Raw genomic sequence first — 19769 nt, 5'->3', positions numbered from 1 at the left:
AAAATGGGGAGGCGGCCCAGCTAATTAAAAAATCCATAGGTTTCAGTGATCTCAAATGTTCTAAAAACATTTTGATCATAAAAATATTACAGCTCTTTTCCATGTAAATTTTTCAGTCGTCTCTAACTAGTTGCTAGGCCATGCTAAGTAGTAAAGTATCTTTGTTTTTAAAAATTATTGGTACTTTTGTAGCAATGGAAAAAATCACATTGCTTAGATGGTTTACCTTGTTTTATTTCTGCAGGTTTTATTCTTTCCTGTGCAGCTGATTTCTACCCACAGGATTTCGACCTTTATTACTTGCTGACAACACGTCTGACAAATATCTTTTTGCTGTGGTAGCTGAGGTTGAGCCATCTGTTTTTTCTCTAGAGAGCCATGCCTTATTCATAATGGCACTTTTCTGTTTTGTTCCCTGGGGAGTAGCACCTGCATGCTGATTTCCTATTTGACCCCAAAACACATCATCACGTTTCTGCAACTGATCCCTCCCCTCTGTGGCCCAGAAGACACTATGCTCCAGAGGCACCAGTGCATCCTTCATCCTTGACAGCAGAGGCCAAGGGGCTTCCTTATGGATCATGGGCAAGTTGCGTTCAGCCTGTGGATTTGAGTTGGAGGAGACAACTGAAGGTATCTGAGGAGGAAAGAAGAAGAGAAACCATAACCTTGGATGTCACAGCGTGTTTCTGTATGTTATGGGGAAACAGGCCCCTCTGTGCACTGTGGCTGATTTCAGCTACAGCTTCCCATGTAATTCTACATGAGGCCCATGTCCTGTTTTCATTGGGATTTAATTACAGCTCATGTGATTTATATAAAAAAGTAATCTTTGAGCCCACAAAGGTCAGGTCAATCAAAGAGCTACTTGCATTCCCCTCTCCATAATAGTTTTCTTTTATGGCAATATTTTAATTGCTCCTTTTTATGTGTGACCGTGAGAGAGAAAAGGAGCAGGAAACTCGATTTGAATTGTTACTGGGCTAAGTAACATATTATCAGAATTCTGAGTCACTATCTCATTGTACAATAAATTTCTTAACTAAAGGGACATTTCAGTATCTTGCATGTTTTTTTCATTAATGCCAAATGCAGAAACAATGAGTTTGTTTTATCATACTTATTTTAATCCAGGATTATAAATAAAATTCAGTAGAGTAATATTTGTAACTACTCTACCTAACTGGCTTCAGTAATTGCATATTTGGGTTTTTTTTCCATACAAATATGGAGAGGTTATGTTGTCTCCGAGAGGGTGAAATCTCTTGCGTGTTTAGTTTAGCAGCAGACTGTCACAAATGCAATTGCAATTGATCAGCTCTGTTCTTAACAGGATTCCTGCGGTTAATGGAAATTACTATAAAGAGCTTCAGGGCACAGGAATAATTGGATCACTAAAAAAAAAACCAACAAAAACAAACTTTGCAGGGAAAAAAGGTAGGACAAGATCAACAGAACAACTTTTTTTTTAAAAAACATCCAACAATTTTCAAAGATCGTTTTACCAGAGAGTATACCATGATGAAAGCAAAACCTTTTAATTATTTTTACAAGCCCCAAGCCACATGTAAATGATGGGGAAGAAAATACATAATAAAAAACTTTAAACATTTATTATTGTCAGATTGTTTAAACCAACAATCAAATGTGCATCAATCGAAGGAATCATTCACATATCTGTATCTTCTGCCAAGAATAACAGATTTCACTAAACTAAAAACAGTGAGAAAATTTTTACTGACCCGGTAGGTTTTGCAATGGTTTTGTCTCAGTTCTCGATGCAGGGCTATGATCCTCTCCGGGCTTGTTAATTTGATAGGAGAACCAGCATACATGTTTGAAGTCATGTGAGAACTCTGGGTGCTATCTGCCTCTTGCTGAGAGTTTGTAGGTATTGACCCAGGCATCCCATTCACTTTGGCAGCTGTCTCGCGATCCTCTGGCTGTCCATCATCCTGTGAAATGTCTGTGGAAGAAGGCAGTATCTGCAAGAGAAACTATAATTTTAAGAAATTCAAGCTAGATGAAGTTTTCCAATGCTGTTTACCTTGGATTTAGTGCAAGCCATTTAAATGAATTCATGAAAAGAAATATTCACAGAAATTAGCTGTAAATAAACTACATTTAGCAAAATAAGAAAAAAAAGATAATATACCAATTAGTTTAAATGTGAAGCATTCCTGCATTCTTTAAAAAAGAATCCTGCATTTGTCAACTCATCTTCAAAACAAACAAAACAAACAAAAACATCTTGAAGTTTTAACTGCAGTCAAAAATTCGCCTTGGGATATTAAAAAAACCCACTAGATAAAAAGTAGATAAAAATTACTAATTGTAAAAATTGTCTCATGTTAGGTCTCCTCTTGAAGAATCTCAAAATTTCTGACATGATTCTTTTACATACATATTCTCTCAGTCCACACTACACAACTAATTCAGGTTTGTCTACTTATGAATGCCCAAGAAAGTTAACCTGAATGGACTTCAAAAGTGTGTTAGTTCAACTGGATGAACTCTTACGCAGACCTTCCTAGTCTGCATAAACATAGTATTAATGTACTTGATCTTATTTCACCTCCACATCAACTTTAACACCACAGCAAACTATCCTTTTCAAATATCTTCACTGAGCTGAAGCCAAATTTAGAGAGAAATGGCAGTTTAATTATGCACCTTTTCATAACAGTTGCAAGCAGGAATAGAAAATCTCCCTGAATAGGAATGACTACCACAGGACAGCAGCATTTTATCATCCAAATACAAATTTATGATAGTTACAGGATCACAGTTACATTTTTTTTCCTTGCAATTACACATAAAAACAAATTTCAGATTGTTAACAACAGGTTCAGCCTTTGGGTTTTCGAAGACTTATTTATTTATTTCTAAAATTAGTATAGCTGATTATGCATTATTACCTCATTGCCTCTTAAAAAAGTTCCAGAAATGAAAATACTATAAATATTGCAGCTCAGGAAGAGTTACTTAATATAAAATATATTTTATTTAAAATAACGTTAGTTTTGCTCTGTGCATCTTTAATGAGCTATAGCTACATCACTGTTTCCATTAAAAAAACATAAATCAAAGAACTCTGAAATGTCATAGAGGTGTAAGATTGCTCTTAAATGACCCCTCAAAGAGATGAGCATTTACTGACAAGCTCCTACATCTAAATATAGTTCTGTTATGACATGAAGAAGAATGCACAGTGTGTAAGTTGTTGGCACTGCCCAGAGAAGAAGTCTCACTGTCTTTCAGGGGCGATCACTGTGGAGCTTCCCCAGGATACACCACATAATAAAAGGTGAGTGGTAAACACAAGCAATGAACACTAACACTGCCTTTGATCCCATTTCACCTCCTGTTCTTGGCTTCCCACAATGAGAGGAGGGAACAAATGCTGGTAAATTGTGGTCATTGGTCTCCTTAGTGTACCCAACACAAGCACGTTTGGCCAGCTGAGGCACTGCCCATTTACTTCAAGCTGAACAAGAGGCCAGGGAACAAGACAGGGACATGTAGGAATTGAAAGACCATTTATATTGGCCAACTTTGGGCACACAGTTTAGATTGCTGCTTTTCCATAAAAGACTTACTTTTTCTATGCTGATTACAGAGGGAGTCTGTGACACTATATGGATACTGCATTTATTTAGGTAAGGTGGCATGAACACCCAAACATAACCTAGCATCACAGGCATAGATCAGATGGAAAGTGAAAGCTATACATTTACATGTTCCCCTATAAACACAGAAGCCCAAAGCAGCTCCAAAAGTCCTTGGTTTCTAACCAAGGTTACTAGTGCAGTATCTCTCCCCACCACTAACAAAAAGTGCTGGCTGGCTGAAAGCAATGCAGGGGTCATAAAGGGCAGCCCTGAAATGTTTTGAGGCATGAAGAGATTGGATCTAAAATTATTTGATGAGAATTTCCTCACTACAGGAAGCACAGTTAGAGGCATCCATGGTGATAGATGAGAACCAGCAGGAGCAGAACAAGTTCTAGCTCAGTGACCCATGCAAAGGCAAATCACTGTCCTCCCCATAGACAGGAGAGCTGGTAAAGCTACTAGAAAAAAACATAGCACCAAATTAAAGCTGTGACACTGGAATATGTCATTTCTAGAAAAATAACCTCCTTGCAGGGTCATTCCTTTCCTTCAACTGTTTTACCCACAAACTCTTTTGCCTCTTGGAATTAGCAAATTCTTCTGCAACTAAAGTAGTGAAACTCAGCAGAAAGGTGGGTTAATGCAAACCCTGGTGAGTGAAGATGCTACTACACTGATGGTTTCACAATATGGTCTCTGCTATATTTGTAATTTGGTATAATTCTCTCAAAAAGGCTCACCTTTGGTGTTCCATAAGACTCTGTGAAACACTAAAGATCATATTTTCTATAGCACTATGGATGCAGCTAAGCAAAAATTCTGCATTTTGTCTCAATGCCCAGACATTATTTTCTTCTCCTTTTTTTAGGTTTGTTTTCTTTTGCTATTTTTAATTATTTTTACAATACTGATTCTGTTTTCCTTTGATGTTTTTTGATTTCCTCTCAGTTTTCCACAAATTAGCCTACGTAGAAAGAAATGAAAATATTATGATATTCTACCAAATTCAAAAGAGTGTAAACTTGCATAATGTGAAGTTCCAGAAAGGATTGCCATTAAAACCAAAAAACATCACTGTCCCCTAAGATTAAAAAAAAAAAAAAAGACAGTGATGTCAGAGATAAGAATAAAATGTTTTAATTAATCTGAATATTTTTCGTTTTAAATTTTATCTTAATCTAAACTCTAGCATTTATCAAAAAATAAAGGGAAGTTAGTTTTTTAAAGTTTTTTTTTTTAATCATGGCTATTACTCTACCGGCATTTACAGTTCTAGACAAATGCATGCTGTTGCCCATGAATTACCATGTAAAAACCACTGCTAAAATACCTGCAATAAAAAATATCTGCTGTATTATGTATGCAGTCAGGAAACAGATCTAAATCTTTGTCAACTAAACCCAATTTTACTTTAAAATGGCACTAATCTTGAGTATGGACCATCTCCTCAGCCACCACACATTCTTGAGATGTCCTCTGTGCAAACAGACTTTTACGTGATTATCGAACAGCTTTATCAGTTATTTCACTGGAAAGGCCAGACTGCCATTAACTGGCTTTAACCTGTATTTCATGCCCTTTAGTATTTTTAATAATTTTTCCGAAGGTCAAAAAACATGTCTCAGCAGTGGATTTTACCCTTCTTTAAAAAAATTACTAAATAACACCTGCTCTTTAACCCACTTGGAATTCTAATGATTGAAGCCACATTTTCTGTAATGTCAGAAAAAAAAAAAAAGCCTCTTCCTGCAAAAAAACCTTCATCTTGAAAGATTCCTTGTTCTTGGTCATCATTGTCCCCATGAGATTGAAAGACCTAAGTTAAATTCTTTGAGGGTGGGACTCACCTGACCAAAGCATATCTCCTTCTTCTCAACCAATGGAGTCCAACATCTACTACTCTTCCCACCTTATTACAAAACCACAATACAGGTGAGGTTGAAATGGACCGCAGTGGGTCATTTGGTCCAACCTTTCTAGAGCACATTACACAGGACTGTGTCCGGACAGTTCTTGAATATCTCCAGCGCGGGAGACCCCACAACCTCTCTGAGCAACCTCTTCCAGTGCACGGTCATTCGCGTTTATCGAAAGCAGGTAGGTAAAATGGCCTGGATACTTCCTTGGAAGTACCTCTTTCTCCGCATTAACTATGAAAATAAATAGATAAACTCCAACAGATGTAATTGCCCAAAGTACAGACATCCAACACAAAATGTATCTCACCCTTAGTGCCGGAAAAGCCTCTGACCTCACCACCACACAAACCATTTTAAGGAGAGCATCAGAGAATTTCATGTCAGGCCTGTTTCCTTCAAATATGATTCTCAGGAAAGCAGTAAGTGATTTCTTGCAATGTAATGAGTGGAAATAAAACCAAATAAACAAACAAAAAGCATTGTTCTACCAAAATGTATTTCAGAAGAAATCCCTTGACAGAAAGAAGAATTAAGCTATGCTGTTCAGCACATTTATTCCCTATTCTATAAAAAATAACTCACTGCACTGGACACATTCTTTGCCTGGAGCTTTCCATCCATAAGGTTTAAGATGACTGTATGGAAAGCATTAAAAAGCACTACCATTTATCCCTATATTCCTTGCACAAATTGCCTCTCAGCCCTGAGAAATGAGGGCAAAGAGCCACAATGGTTTCAGATCCACTATGGAAAGAATATATAAAATATATCATCAAGCCAAAGCCTTCTAGCACAAGAGAAATTGAAGTGGATGAGTATAGCAGCATTTTCCATTACATTCATCTGGACAGAGGTTGTTGGCTCAGTCATTTGAGGGAAAGAATTAAGAATACTCCTATTTCTCCACACATACCCCAAAAGAGAGAGAAAAGGCCCCAAAATACTTCAGTACTGGCTGGGCAGTGCCCAAAGTACTGGTTGGGCTGTATCTATGTGAAGGGCAAGCCAAGCTCACTTGCTCCTCTGTATAGTTCTCTCCTACCTCAAAAGCAGAATGGACACTGCCTCATGTTCAAGCCACTCAGAATGCGTAAAGCCTGTTTCTTTAACTGCAGGTAGACACCTAAACTTATGGAAGAAATAAAGCCTCCTCTTTTACACTTCCTATTAGTTATCTGAAACATCTTCTCTTGCTTCCTACTGTTATGAACCCAAATAGCTGTTGTAAACCAAATCTCAGTCCTTTTTGTTAGGTGTTCTGTGAACATCAATGTCTAAGACCAGTTGATGAATGCTCTTCTGTGTTCTTTTCACTGGGAAAGGCAGAAAAACAATAACTGTTAATAATGTCCATGAATTAATTCTACAAAAGCAAGAAAAGAAAGATGAGGTCAAGGTCTTTCCAATTAAAAAAAATAAATCAGCATTTAAAAGGAGATGATTAAAATGGGACATGACAAAAGGCCAAAAATGGACACATTCTGTGTCTGACATTGGGTATGTGAATCCCAGCTATGGCGCTGTGCCCAGTTCCACGTGCACCCACTGGAAGCAGCCCTTTTCCTGGGAATGTGTCCTCTTCAGCCACATGCTTTCCATTTTCCAAATACAAAATAAGAGAAGGTTTTAAAGTATTTCCTTTGCCCAAATTTGTTATTGCTCTACTTCATGGGGTTCTAATGCTTTCTCAATTTAAGCCTTTTAAAAGAAAAACACATCATAGAGGCTTAGAAATTAACTTCTTCATGCCTCCAAAAATTTCTAGTCTGTATTAGACATACATTGTCATTCCTATGACCCCTCAAAAGGCTATTTTTTGCAAAACCGAGAGGTAGCATTTGTTCACCATCCTGCACAGAATTTTTGCTTTCACTACAGTGACATAGGCAGTGGATGAAGAAGAAGTTAAATAAAGCCCCTTCTGTGTTTTTATTACAATAAAAACCCACTAAAATCAAATTAAATTATACTAAGTTGCTCAATTAAACTAAATTACAAATAAAGAGCTTCATAGTGTACAGTTTTATGGTTAGGAAACGTAATTCAAAATCTAGTCCTCTTTACAGGGACTTGAAAAGAATATCAAGATAAGGAAAACTGGCTTTCACAGTGAAGAGCACACCTCTTGAACAAAATCATAAAATACTACATGAATTCAAATTTTATTTCTCAGTCACAAACATTTGAATGTAACGCTGAGCTGTGAAAATAATCAAGAACGACAAACCTCAAAATGCATGATGCTCTGCTAAATGGAACTGATTAGAAGTCTTGATTTAGTCAGCAAAATAAGGCCATTGAGACAAGGGGGATTTATCATTTCTGAGGACAGAGCCTCAAATGCTCAAAGTGAAGTCTGAATAGAAGCTCCAAAAATGATGAGTTTTGCATAACAATGTCTTCATGGTTTAGTATTTTAATTGGGATGAACATTAGGAAGAAAATACTTCTGGTAAACAGAAGGAAATGACCAACCATCCGTTGTGTCCTGAATAAGCAAAGAACTGAAGTTCACTTTTGTGTTTAAGTACAAGTAAGTTTGTGATGCCCATAAGTCCTCCATCGAAGCTGGAGTGTCCAAGCACACAGCTAGGGGAGACCTATCCACTCAACATGTAATACCATGTACAAACAAAAAAGAAAAACAAAGGGGTTTTAATAAAACTTTAATATATTTTTTTCTGAGAACAAGACTAAAAGTTTTTTACTGAACTACAGTACAGGCCAGGCATTGAATTGAGTACAGAGTCCCCTTTCCCTTCAAAGGGCTCTGGATCAGCCCTTCATGCATCACTGCAAATTTTCAGTTGAAATTCATCAGTAAGTCAAAGCACAGAGGTCTGCTGCCAATGTGTGACAGGTTTCCATTTGTCAGTGGGCTCAGAAATGAGTAAAGCCAATTGCAAATCTTAAATGTAAGAAGAAAAAAAAAGCCGAAAAAAAAGCCAAAAAAAAAACTCAAGCAACAACCCACCAGGTTTTGTATAGCAGTATTCAAATGTTAGGAATTATGTAGAAGAGAAAAACTGAGGGGAAGGAAGGAAATAAGCTTTCAAAGGAATTTTATGTAAGTGGAAGTTAGGCATAGCTCTGGAATCTTAGATGTAAATTCCAGTGAGAATAAGACTTGAAAGCAAGAAATGAAGCCTCAAAGATCAAAAGTCAGTTCATTTTAACATATGTCTACAGAATTCAGTACTGGATTTTTTAAACCAAAGGAATGTATCACATGAATAGAAACAGTCTCTCTTTTCTATTTTTTTCATTGTAACCATTATTAAATTAGTAGTAGTGAAACTTGGACATTTTCTCATTGAAGTATTTTCCATTGGAAACCTGATCCATAGAAACCTACATTTTTCATGGGACCATACAGCTCTTCCTTGGCAGGAAAGATTTCCCCCGTTACATGTGGAATTACTTATTGCAGACCAGAATGGTCTGAAGCTCAGTGTCAAGGTGTCCAGCAAGAGCCAGTCTGTTCCCTGCCTCACCAAAAACCCAGGCTTGAATCCCTCTGACCACTACGGTGCTGGATACTGTGGGAAGGGGTCTGTGCACCACTTAGTATGAATAGCTAAATATCTACTGAGCAGTGAATTTAATGTGGGGCCCTATATTGCAAATGAGCTCACTGGCTGTCAGAGTATAGATTCAATGTAATTCTCTCCTGTTGGACCTGCTAAGTTTTGTGATAATTAGACATTCAGGAAGATAGTGTGTGTGCAAAATATTTTGATATTTACTGTATTGGGAAGCTTTACTAATGCTCATCTATCACAGCAATATCTGAGAACGTTGTCTGAGAACATGTCTGAAGGCAGTGCAGTACTGATTCCCCTCTGACAGAGGAGTTACTAACCACTGTCATCTAAAACACTCCTGTGCAGTGTGAGCTTAGGTGAGACAGCAGTGGACCCAAACTGGAGGTACTCAAAGGAGACACAGACAGACACAGAATGCTGTCCCATCCTGCAACCAGGAACCAATCTACCTTTTCCCTTAACATACAGTTAAATTACTTCTTGCCACAGGAACACATACAACTGAGTGACAGCTTGCAACACTTTATAACACTGTAAGAATAAGCATTGGCAGCATGATCCAGATTACCACTCAGTGTGTAAAAATGTTAAATAATCAGAAAAATAATCAGAAAAATTTACATATACTATATGCCCATCTTAAGCATCCTTACTTCTGCTGATGAAAAATGTCAGTGTCATTAAGATAAATTATTTTTATGTGCTTATTTTGCAGTGCCCTGTGTTAGCTGAAGTACAAAACAGTACAAGCATGAACCTGTATTCTGTTCTACTGTGATAGGCACCCAATATTATACAAATGTGTAACATACAGTATTCCCCCACTTTTAACCAGCAAGATTCTACTTAAGCATACTTGACACAAACACTACGAAATATTGTTTGGGTGATATTTCAGGCTTTGTTTAAAATAATAAGAGACAGAAAATCATAAGGAAAAAAAAGAACTTGATGATAGTTACTGAAATATTGTAAGGGAATTCCTGTTTCTTCAGGTTTCCAGATTCAGATTCTTGTCCTTAAGAATGTCTTCAAGTAGGTGCTACTCCAAGATTAGGAAGTATATTCCCAACATCCAAGCTATTAATGACAATGTTAAACAGAACCAGGTGTGAAACAGGGTGCATCCCACTTTACTCTTGCCAGCACAAGTGACTAACTCCCTTTCAAATACAAACGTTCACTAACTTAAAATGATTCACTGTAGACCTTTTTTTCCTGATTTCTTCAGAAATCTGAGACGATGCATTGTGCAGGAAAAAAATTAAATTTATATTTAAAGTGAAATTGAATAATATGTGCTGCATTACCCACTCAGATACTTTGTCAAAATATCAGGGAAGTGTTTTTTGCATGGAGCACTGATGCATTTTGCTATAAATTCCTGAAATTTAAACCCTGACCAAAACAGCAATAAAGTGTCCAACTCCACTGATTTGCTTGAAGGAATATTTATATTAAGCGATGAAACATTTTCTATAACTACACTCTGAATCTCACTAAAAACTTTGAAAATCACTATCTTAATTCAATACTGAAAACATGAGGATCCTACAAGGAAGTACAAGCACTCACCTCTTGATCACACATTGGTGTAAAAGCAGCTGTGTACTCTGCCAGGGTTATGTCATTCACCAAGTTTTTCACCTCTTCATCAAATGCAGAGTTAATAATTCCATGCCTGTGAAATTCATCGTGCATCCTCATAATGAAACTGTTCCTTTCTTGACACTTTCGGGTGAGGCAAGCCAGCTTAGCCTGTGTGGCATGAACACATATGCATTTTATGATTCTGTGATTTCACTCCCTGTTGAGACTGCAAGATTATATTTTGCGTCTGATCTGTAATTTCACATGTTTTAAGCAGAAGCTATAGACTGCATTCCTATGTTTCTATGCCATTAGGTGCGTCTGAACCTTGCCAGAGCAAAACGTGTGCACTATTAAACTGAAAAGAGATGTTCCCTTTCCATGTGCAAGGTCCCCCTTTTGACAGGCTGAAGAGTACCCATCACAATAATGTCAGCAAGCCCTTGCCTAAACCTGAAGCCCAGTAGCACACAGATAAGTCAGGGGCAACTGCAGAAGGAGGCACAGGCTCAGAAGCTGGTGAGCAAACCTTTGTGTAGGTCGTGCACTGGCGTTCAGGAAAACACAGTACCTTCAGAGGAGCTAACGTCAACTTCATGTCAGACTTTCTCTTCTGAAGTTCTTTTTCCTGAAAGGTTGAAATATATCTTGCATTAATTTATTCAAGAATCACTTTAAGACATTCTGGTTGTTTTTTGATATTTGTTTTAGACCTCACTCTGAGGTCTACACTTTGTGCATTTGTGTGACCCTGTATCACAAACAAGATGAAGCAGTTTAAGGAATTGGTGGTACATAGATAGACCCTGGCACACAAACATTGCCCTACTCATATTAACATAGGTCTTATGAATTAAAAAAGGCTTTTGGATGTTCTTAGATGGAGCCTTATATCAGTGAGGTTATTTCATCAAAGCAGCATCACATTAAAAACTTGGTATCCTTCATTATGCACTTGTGTTTGTATTTACTCTGTGAATCTTTCAAAACACTCTTTGGGGAAAATATTCACTTTTCTTATCAATACTATGACATAAAATTAGAGAACTGAGGAGGGATTTTTCACATGTGTATTCCACTCTGAAAAGCGAACAGCAACAACTTTCTACTGTAACACAGTTGGTGCAGGTCCTTTCTTAGGAGGTGAACCAGGTGAGCCAGATGACCTTGTCTTACCTTACACTTAAAATTTTTATTATTCATGGTAAACCTGCTTTCTGATTATGCAGTAAAAACACAATATCTTGCCAAGTAAAATCCATTTCCATTACGAATCAATACAGTACTATTTGACAATAAAGTACAGATTCCTCTGCATTCATTTTACCTGACAATTTGTATTTCTATAAAGCCTACATTAAATATATTACGTGCATCATAAAAAAACTCCTTTATGAGAACTTAGTTATGCTGAAAGAGATCATATGGTTCTCAGCTAATAAATTGTGGTTGGGAGAATCAGAGTAGGCAGAACAGGAGAGACATGTCTATGTTGCACTAGCTCTGGGGGAATAAAAGAGCTGGCAGTAGGTCCCTGCACTGGAGACATTCAATTCTTGATGAGGCAGGGAGCCACACATTTTGCTGATGCAATAAAACAATTAAGACTTGTCCATTTTTATGGATAGTACATGTCACCTTCTGCTCACCTACCATCTGACATGCACTGTCCATCACTACAGACATCAGACACAACAAAACAATTTCATTTTACCAGCACTGTTCTTCTAAGAGGTATCCTAATCAATGCCTGAAGGAAGCCACTAACCCTCTGTATAGGGTTGGTTTAAAGCAAATCACAGCACATGACCAGGCCAGGAAAAACAGAACAAAAGAAAATGAAACAAAATAAAACAAAGCACCAGCAAACAAACAAAAAATAACAAAACAAAACACAAAATTGTAGAACAGTTGGATTTACTGTGGAGAAAGTAGGACGAAACTTGTTCCCATTCCCAGTAGGGAGAAGACAATCATCTCTTGTATTTCAGAGTACATAGGGAGGAGAAGCATCAGGATATGAAGAACAAAGAACACCATTGAGAAAATGCCATTTATGAGCTGTTTCAGAGTATGATGGGCAATTCCGCTTTGGCTCACAAGGCAACTATCATCCCTTTTCAAAATATAGTTTCCAAGAAAATAGGAAAGAAAATCTAAGGGAAAAAAAGTCCTAGCAGGAATTTGCTTCCACCCGAGAGTTCGGTAGCTGTAGTCAGACTTACAGCAGTAGCTTTAGTTTCACATAGTAAGGCAGTTGCTTTACAAATGTTAATGTACCTTCTCTGGTTTGCCAGGTGAAATATAACGCAAAAGAGTAAAAACTGCTTGGGTAAGTATAATTGTGTATACATGGGGTTGCTCATCAGAATAACTATATCAATTACCAAAAATCCAACTCATACACCTAATTGAAAATGTTAATGAAACTCTTAATATGTAACCCTAGCAGCTGGAACAAGAAAAGTTAGGAAAAACTCTGTCAAAATTCTGTTACTAGCTCACTGTTTCTGATATAGCGCAAGAAGAGACTTGGGAATGTTAAAAGTCCTGACAATTTAAGCCAAGGAAGTGGCTCTGTAAATAATTTCAGCATCACTGCCTGCATTACATTATGGGGATTAGAGCAGAGACTGAATTTTTATGATAGTCTATCATCTTTCCGTAATATCGACCACCCAGGCAGTTTACGGCTTTTCCTTATTTCTCTGAAGTCAGGGGTACTTTCATATGCCTGGAAACCACTTAATTATCATCAGACTCGTTCCCAGGACAGAAGACTATTCTGGTTCTCACCCTTGAAAAGAAAGAGGTAGAATCTGAAGTCTTCACTCACATTTAAGCACACAGAAAACAACTCTCTGATACCTTTTCACATAGCTGAGCCTGAAGGAGTTCCACTTCATTCTGTAGGTCGTAAAACTGATTTTCTAATGCAGCCTGGTCCCTGAGCTGGGCTTTCAAGGTCAGCACTTGCTGCTGTAATCTCATACTGGCTATTTTATTCACCTCTTTTTCCTGGACATCTTTCACGCTGTATTCAGCCTAGAGAGAAAACACACAGATTTTCTAATTAGATGTATAAAATAAAGAAAATATTCTCAATCATGTTTTAGAGTACAAGACTTCTCAATCAATATATGTACATACCTTGCACCTCAAAAACAAGAAAGCTGATAAAAAATGTCTGATTTCAAACTTTTATAAACGTATGAGCCCTAATGTCTTGCACTAATCTTAAAACTCTTTATAAGCAATGAGTACTTGGCCCTTGTGAGGGTAGATGTTGGACTGGGATTTCACAACATTCCTTCAAGGTAAGTACTGTATCATAATAATATAACATATGGGGAAACTGGGGCCCAGACAGATTAAGTGACCAATCTATTGTCACACAATGAGTAAAAAGAGAACTCAAAAGCTACCAGTCTCCTGCTCCAACAAGAAGCTACATAATACACCCCTTGTTTTTCTACATATATTTATCTCAGCAAATTCCACTCTTACAGCTACATTTTTGTTCTGGAAGATTATTACTAAAGCTAATCAGATTTTAAGTACAAATTTCCAAAATATTTTAAAATAAAGTATTTGCTTTATTAAAATGTAATAACAGTTGTACACAACATGTGGAAAGAGAAGCTTTTGAATTAAACTCCTCCTCCCCCACCCTCCAATTCTTTTTCTGCCCAATTTCATGCACTTAGATTGAAAGGATTACTGAGAGCTTTAAATTGATGGTCAGCATCATAAGGTCAGCTTCTAGAAGTGACACTGCCAGATTAAACATATATATTTAGAATGAGGAAAATTAGAGGGTGAAGAAAGTCTCCTGACAAACATTTGTGCTACTGTGACCTTATATTAAAGAAAATACTGAGTTGATACATATAACTGGTCAAGATTTCTGTTAACACAGTATATAAGAAAGTCTAAAAGATTAAGCTAAAAATTCCAGCCAGGCCCATGATACACTGTGGTAAAACCACATAACTTTCTGACCAAACCTGCAGGAAGATGGCTTGATTTTAATGGTTACAAACATTGATACAACTGAGAGAGGAGCTAATACTCAGCCCTGCTGCACAACACCACAGTTTAATTTTCCCTGGCTTCCTGGCAGCCTTTCCAGCTTTGACACCCTTGGTGACTACAACACACTGAAGGCACAGTTTCATAGGGAACAGCAAACTGAAGTCATAGATCACATCACTCTGCCTGCAACATGTCACTGTAAACACAGATAGAAACAGAAACATGGTATTTTCACACTGTCTTTCCTAATGAAGCAAGTTCTCTATGCACGGCATTCTAGCAGGTTGAGCATGCTTCGTACCAAACTTTTTGGCTCCCTCTTGCGTCCAGAGAACAATAGGAAGTGCTGGACACATCAAGATGGATTAGACCAGGGTTGCAGAGACAAAAGCCTAAACATGAGTCTGTGACATGGTATTTACCTCATCTTCTTTCCCACACCAAAAGTATGTTAAATACAAAATGGAAACATTCCCTAATTGAAGATGACTTATGGAAAAAAAAGGGTGGCAAGTAATAGAAAACAAAAACAGGATTACCCGTCTATAATACTGCCCCCAGGAAATAAAATTATGTTAGAAAAGTAGATCATGACCTTTTTTTTGTGCCAAAAAGTCTTAGTCATCTTTTTTTAATCTAAAAAAACTTAGGTCCTATTTTAACAACTTCACACAAACCCCCAATCAACACCTTGGTGTACATTAAAAAATTTATTTTACAAGAGAATTATTGAAATAAAGTCACAACCTTTGCTAAAATATATCTTCTCTATTTTCTATCATACTATTTGCTAAATTGAGCCAATAAAATCAATATCCTTTGGTTAAGACATAATGGATCTGAGTCATGCAGATAATTAGTTCTGCCATCAAATAGTGCAACTGAGGGATAAACCCAGTTCTGTGATGTACATGTACTGCAGCTTTGACCCTGGAATGAGACACATGTATTCAACAACTTGACATTAGTCCTGTGGAGAAGTCAAATCCAAATCAAACAACATCACAACATTGCATAAATATATACTACTGATCAATAAACACTAACTTGAAAACTTTATTCAAGGCATTTAGAAGTACCAGTTTTATTCAGAGAAAGGCTGTCCTGCACTTTTTCCAGTGTAAAAACAATCTGTCAAGATTAATGAATTTTATTCCCATGTGAGTAATAGAAATAATTAACATCTTACTTCATTGACCAATAGAATAAATGTTAATTTCCCCAAACTCTCACCAAACAAAATTATTAAAGCTCCATTGGTCAAAAACACCCCCAAAATCTTAATTGCTAGTTTAAACAGAACATCATGATACATTTCTTTTTATTTTCAAACAATTTGGGAGTTTCTTTTTGCTTGAAATAGATTCTATTGTTTCAAGATTCTACATGCCAATACATCACAATGATATGAAAAATCTGTGCTTCCTTTTCAATTAACAGCCAAAATTCAGCTGTTTAAACATCAGCCTCTCGTGCCATGTAGGGTGTACAAGTTAACATGAAATAACTGCATAGGACTTCCAGGAGGACAACTACACCCTTAGCCAGGATGCCTTGAGGTCTTTAACTGGGATAAACAGCAACCTTTAGGCAACTGAACCAATCCCAGAATCCTTACATTTTCCAGAATTTGTTTTTATTTACTCCCAAAGCCATATCTATCTAACCTATTCAAACAGAATTTGCAAATATTGTAGGTTGCTAGGAATGTGCTTTTCCAGCGGGTAGAAGTTGCATATTTCTTTTTCACAGCTTTCCAGTTAAGGAGGACAGAATTAACTTCAGGGTTAGCTGAAAAGTCTTTATGAAAGCTGCTTCCAGAAGATTACTCAGTAATTAAAAATCTTTCCATAAAACACTTTATGCTAGTGGAAACCATAAACCCATATCAGGACAGAGAACCACCTGAAAATTAAAACAGCTTTCATTTACAGAAAACCAGAATTTCTGTGATATAAGCACATTCCAATGAGACTTTCCTCCATGTGACAGAAAGATTTACTGGATTTTGGGGATACATACTTGGGCCACATGCATCTATTAAAGACTTTGACTCCCCATTAATCCACACCATCTGTTCACCGGCAGTGGAAGTTACTCGACAAAGTGCCTGGCATCACAGATTCATTTTGCCTGTCCAAATCTAACAATCAGGGCTACAAGGCCTGAAATCAGTGCAGAAAGTCCAAACACTGAAAACACTGGAGACTCCTCCACCACCTCTCACTAAGGTCACCTGAAAATGACTTTGGCTAAAGATAGCATATCAAGAGTGCTATTAAAAAAATGTGAGGTGTTTACAATGCTCATGCAGAGCCCAGACTCTGGACTACCCCGTAGACAGATGGTCTACCCTGTATAATATCTGCTCACTTTCAAATTTATAGCTTCAATGGCTCTAGGGGCTCTACATTTGCTTCCAGTCTATTCTCAATAACAATAATGAGTGGTTCTCCCAAGGAATATGCTTTCCTCCATTCCATTTGCATACATACCATTAATTTGCAGTGCTGCTTTCCCAGCATTTTGTCCCCAGCTTCTTGTTTAAGGCAATCTAATTCTGCGAGAACCTGCATCAAACGAGTCTTGATTTCTTCGTACCTTGTTTCAGCAAAACCAAGTTCTCTGTACCACTTCTGAGCCTAACAGGAAGAACAAAAAATAAAAAATTACTGAGTATAATTGGTCCAGCAGCAGTATCATTTTTCAATACCAGCTTACAGCCATGGATTTGAGGCTGATCTCCCCATTGCAGTGTTTCAATTGTTATAAATTGATTAAAATAAATGGAATTATACAATACACTGCAATCTTACAAGAAATTAATATGATTCTAGAAATAAGTCCTATGGAATCATATCTCACTAGAGCTATGCAGAAAATACTAATACAATTTATTTCTAAACTTGAAGGTACTGTGAGTATTCTGAAAAAAGTTAAAAGAATCAGTGCTGTATGCACACATGATTTCAGAGATAACATCTTTCAAAGCCCTCAGAGAAAAATGAAAATAAGATTTTATCACCTGAGGGGGGAAAAGTCTTCCTGAGAAGTATGTCCTGGTTTCAGCTAGGAAAGAGTTAATTTTCTCCTTAGAAGATGGCACAGTGTTGGGTTTTTGTTTCAGCATGAGAATCAAGACAAAAATGTCAAAAATGAAAAATGCAAAGAAGGGAAGAAAAAGCCCTTATCTTCACCTTTTAATTTTCTCTAGGGTGCTTTCATTCAACCAATACACATTAACTGTAGTTTTGGAAAAAAAAAAAAACAACAAACAACCAAAACCAAAAACCACAAACAAACCAGTAGCTCAGCTGGATTCCTGACAGCAAGCTCTTTCCCTCATATAAGAAACCATTTCTTCTCCCAAAAGTAAAGACTTCACATTATTTTAACTAAACTGAGGAAAGTACTGCAATACACAATTTCCTTAGAGTAAGGAATACATGAAAGGATTAGAAGGACCTAAGCTAATCAGATTTTACAAAATAAAAAAAAATAAAATTATCCATTCATGTTCAAATTGCAAGGTCAGAAGTCCTTTCCTTAACCATCCATCACTCATCCAAATCTTCCCCTTCATTCTAATTGCCTTACCTGAATGCTGGGAAGTCTTATAAAGCAGCTATCAAAGGACAATCATTTTGTACTCCCACCATGGTAACCCTACTGCTCTTTAGCATACTCAACACACCTCTGGCTGCCAGTGGTTTGTCCACAGGGAGTCTGAGCAATGACTGTTATTGCATGAAACAGTCCCATAAACACACACTTGCCATAAAAGCAATACATTCTTCTTAGATATGCATAGAGTGGAGATTGATTAATAAAAAGTAGGAATGTGAAAGCCACTGCATTCGAAAAGGCACAACACTGAAAGCTTCCTCGGTTGGTGTTCAAACTGCAGATTTACTTCACCCAAGCACAGGACTAACCACCCAAACAAGTCTCCATGTAGGTGGTGTTGGACTCAGTGTTTACTACACAGTTGTCGGGAGAAGGAGCAGCGTAAATGCCCTGAAATGCCACTGGAAGTAACAAAACCCCTTGACAGTGTCAGATTTTACATGATTTAGCTTCTCATTCAAAAAAACTACTTTGAATTCAGGTTTGCAGTAATTCTCAGTGCTTCTACTGGCTTCTGCTCCTCCATATTCCCAGTGATGGGGTGGGCTGCCCAGACATGGGAACAGCAGGTAGTTTGTTCTGTATGCCTTTATTAAGCACTCAGTTTCTGTCAAAGTGTGCTGCAGGAATGCTTCACTTGAATGTTCTGGCCAACCAAGAGTGGTTGTGCAGTTCATCACTTAAAGATCAAAGAAGTACATTTTGGTTCTGCAGATCAGAGACCTCTCTGTTTCATAAAAGAAAGAAGAACAGCCATGAAAGAAAACATGAGGGAAAACAAATTTGCTCCTCAGAAGTACAGTAGAGTAGAATGTTACCTCTTTTTTTGATTTTTCTAATTCCTTTTGCTGTATTTTTGATTCTTCTTTTGCCTTTTCAACTTGCTCTTTCATTGTACTGTAGCTTTCAAACATGCTGCCCTGGAAAGACAACAGAAAGACGTGACTTCTCTCCCCTGTACAAAATGGCACGTAGATCTTTATAGAGCAATAGATGGTTTCCTCCTAAATTACTAAAAAATATTTGCATAAAATCAAGGTATTAGACATACATATTTCTCTGTTGTTAATTCTCAACTGAAGTAATAATTCTGCATTTGCAAGAACATAGTAATCTCCACAGAAATTCACTGTGATGTAAGATACATGACTACATAGGAAACACATGGATGAGAAATCCACCATGAGTAAAAATGCTGTCTTTAGGTGTTTCATATGTACCAAAACAATAAAAAAATTAGACCTTATTAGAATACAAGTTAGTAAATGAACATATGCACACTTTTCATTAAGACGTGATGTTTTCACCATTATAACAGAAGTTTTCTTCTTCTGGTAGGAGAACTTCTGGTAAGAAGTAAAAGCTTCTCATAAAAACTTTTACTTTTACAATAAGATAAATAATTTAAAAACTGCCATAACAATGTATTCTTATGAGCA

The 19769-nt window shown here is 37.1% G+C and overlaps 1 protein-coding gene across 6 annotated transcripts in view; it reads right to left on the bottom strand.

Moving 5' to 3' along the window:
* The window catches only part of CUNH4orf50 (chromosome unknown C4orf50 homolog), an 88080-nt gene that overhangs the window by 50805 nt on the left and 17506 nt on the right, over window positions 1-19769 (bottom strand). For 4 of the 6 annotated variants that reach the window (XM_027686772.1, XM_027686775.1, XM_027686773.1 and 1 more), the window contains exons 8-14: window positions 19149-19250; window positions 17199-17345; window positions 13537-13713; window positions 11240-11296; window positions 10654-10836; window positions 1743-1997; window positions 227-637 (exon numbers count right to left, since the gene is read on the bottom strand). In XM_027686772.1, the coding sequence (XP_027542573.1) occupies window positions 248-637; window positions 1743-1997; window positions 10654-10836; window positions 11240-11296; window positions 13537-13713; window positions 17199-17345; window positions 19149-19250 (1311 nt within the window). In that variant the 3' untranslated portion in view covers window positions 227-247. The remainder of the gene's footprint in view (window positions 1-226; window positions 638-1742; window positions 1998-10653; window positions 10837-11239; window positions 11297-13536; window positions 13714-17198; window positions 17346-19148; window positions 19251-19769) is intronic. The other 2 variants (XM_027686776.1, XM_027686778.1) reach the window with 2 other exon arrangements.

The sequence above is a fragment of the Neopelma chrysocephalum genome, unplaced genomic scaffold (assembly GCF_003984885.1).
Source record: "Neopelma chrysocephalum unplaced genomic scaffold, ASM398488v2 Primary Assembly neopelma1_71, whole genome shotgun sequence".
NCBI classification, from domain to species: Eukaryota; Metazoa; Chordata; class Aves; order Passeriformes; family Pipridae; genus Neopelma; species Neopelma chrysocephalum.
Note: the sequence above shows the minus strand (reverse complement) of the source record. Positions and strands in the feature narration are given on the sequence as shown.